Source organism: Plectrocnemia conspersa, unplaced genomic scaffold (genome assembly GCF_051122295.1).
Source record: "Plectrocnemia conspersa isolate PC_06_02 unplaced genomic scaffold, ASM5112229v1 ptg000002l, whole genome shotgun sequence".
Classification (NCBI taxonomy): domain Eukaryota; kingdom Metazoa; phylum Arthropoda; class Insecta; order Trichoptera; family Polycentropodidae; genus Plectrocnemia; species Plectrocnemia conspersa.
Window position 1 is genome coordinate 3750101 of NW_028277166.1, and position 2041 is coordinate 3752141.

General features: G+C 44.4%; 1 protein-coding gene across 1 annotated transcript; it reads right to left on the minus strand.

The window, feature by feature from the left end:
- LOC148237361 (peptidyl-prolyl cis-trans isomerase-like) lies at positions 1–1361 on the minus strand. The gene is made up of 2 exons (XM_088181440.1): positions 1231–1361; positions 1–647 (listed from the first exon to the last, which is right to left on the minus strand). The coding sequence occupies exons 1-2, from the start codon at positions 1297–1299 to the stop codon at positions 222–224; spliced, it is 495 nt and encodes a 164-aa protein (XP_088037566.1). The 5' UTR covers positions 1300–1361; the 3' UTR covers positions 1–221.
- Positions 1362–2041: the final 680 nt, after the last annotated feature.

Genomic DNA, 2041 nt, shown 5'->3' on the forward strand with positions numbered 1-2041 from the left:
AATTGTCAATCTTTTTTTATTATTATTACATATAGGAAGTACAGTGAAAAATAATTGAGTTATTCGTACGACATAAATTATCAGATTATGTACAGTACCCAGCCGCTACGAGTAGCGTATGGAATGACTCGTTTGTTCGGCACTGTCGACGCAAAAACAGAAATAGAAATAAAAATAATAATAAAAATACAAAATAATAAAGAGCGCTGAAGTTATTCAATTCAGAGCTGTCCGCAGTCGGCGATGACCATCTTCTTGATAGTCCTGCCGGAGTCGGAGCCGTTCGACTCCATGGTCTTGACGACGTCCATGCCGTCTACGACCGCGCCGTACACGACGTGCTTCTTGTCCAGCCAAGACGTCTTGCCGGTCGTGATGAAGAACTGGGAGCCGTTGGAGTTGGGGCCGGCGTTAGCCATGGACAGGATTCCGGAGCCGGTGTGCTTCAATTCGAAGTTCTCGTCGGCGAACTTCTCGCCGTAGATGGAGCGCCCGCCGGTGCCGTTGTGGTTGGTGAAGTCTCCGCCTTGGCACATGAAATTGGGGATCACGCGGTGGAAAGTGGAGCCCTTGTAGCCGAAGCCCTTCTCGCCGGTGCAGAGGGCTCGGAAGTTCTCGGCCGTCTTCGGTACGACGTCGCTCCTCAGCTGAAATGACAAATCGCAAAAATCAGAATAAATCTTCAAGGTCGTCTTATATCAAATATATTCCATATAAGCGTATAGCGTCGCGATCAACGTTCAACGCGCGTCATCTTGCACTTTCCATACAACGTTCAAGACCAACGTCGTTATTGACACGCGTTCAAAGATGATCGACTTATAAATCCAAAAAATCTTAATAACCGAATTCAGACCACGAAGAACGGACCTAATCCATAATCGCGCAGAACGGACGATCAAGTCGCGAAAAGGCGTTCGCCGGTTAAGGTTGTACGCGCGTCATGTGAAAAGATCCGCACGTACAACAATGGCGGACGCGGCTATAACGCGCGTACAAGGTTACCGGCAGCCATTGAAGTGACCGGCAAAAGCGAGCGAAATACGTCAAATATTACGCAAAATTCGACTCCCGTCGCGTACCCGCGGCCGTTCCGAATACATTTTTTTTACGTATCGATCTCGCGACGCGCGCTTCGAACGAAACGTCGAAGACGCCGGCCGGCGACCACGTGCTCGCCGGCGCGAGACGATCGAATCTCGCCGATTCGGCGTCGAATACAAACAATACCTCCATGGTGATGCGTCCCAGCGGGGCACCATCGGCGGTGACGTCAAAGAAGACTCGCGGCAGAGACATGGCTTTGCGTGACTTGCTTCGGCAGGAGGAGATCAACACCCGACAGCCGGCGAGTAAAGACTGACTGGCGACCATGCCCGAGCGGGAACTGCGCGCGCACCTGCACACATACACAGATACGGTCAAAAAACTTACGCACGCACACTTCGTAGTATATCCAGATCCAGACACTTTTTTAATTAACGAGTCTCAAAAAGCGGTCTTAACGCGTTCAACATCAGCCTGGCGTATTGATTTTCAGACGGTTTTTATTCAAATTAGACAATACTCGCTTCCTAGTAATTCTTTCAACAAATATACAAATCATAATCACTAAATCATTTAACAATACATTTTCATGTTTTAAAAAAAAAAAAAAAACATGTATTAATAAGCATCCGTTTATTATAATGATATTATAATCTCATAACTAATGAGTATTTGTATTTTCAACTTGAATGTATTATTGTGAATCAGGGTTGTCAGATTTTTTTAATAAATCCGTTACAAATCCGTTAACAATTATTTAGTGTTCGCCATTTAAAGCAAGGTGGCCGGTCATATCAGAATAAACTTTCCTAAAAAATTTACAAAATCATAAACTTTTATATTCGATATCTCAAACTTTGCTCGACTTTGCGAAATAATGAATATTTTTTTAATTGATGACTGGTAAGTGAGCTAGATGTCGTGTCCTATAACATTGAATTTAAAATGGAAATAAAACTATTAAAAAAACATAATAGCGATGCGTTTGTGAGGA

Bases quoted from the DNA above. Each gene is read 5' to 3' on its own strand.
- LOC148237361 (XM_088181440.1), bottom strand. From the start codon at position 1,299: ATGTCTCTGCCGCGAGTCTTCTTTGACGTCACCGCCGATGGTGCCCCG. The intron at 648-1,230 runs GTATTGTTTGTA...TTGTCATTTCAG, and splicing joins TGGGACGCATCACCATGGAG to CTGAGGAGCGACGTCGTACC.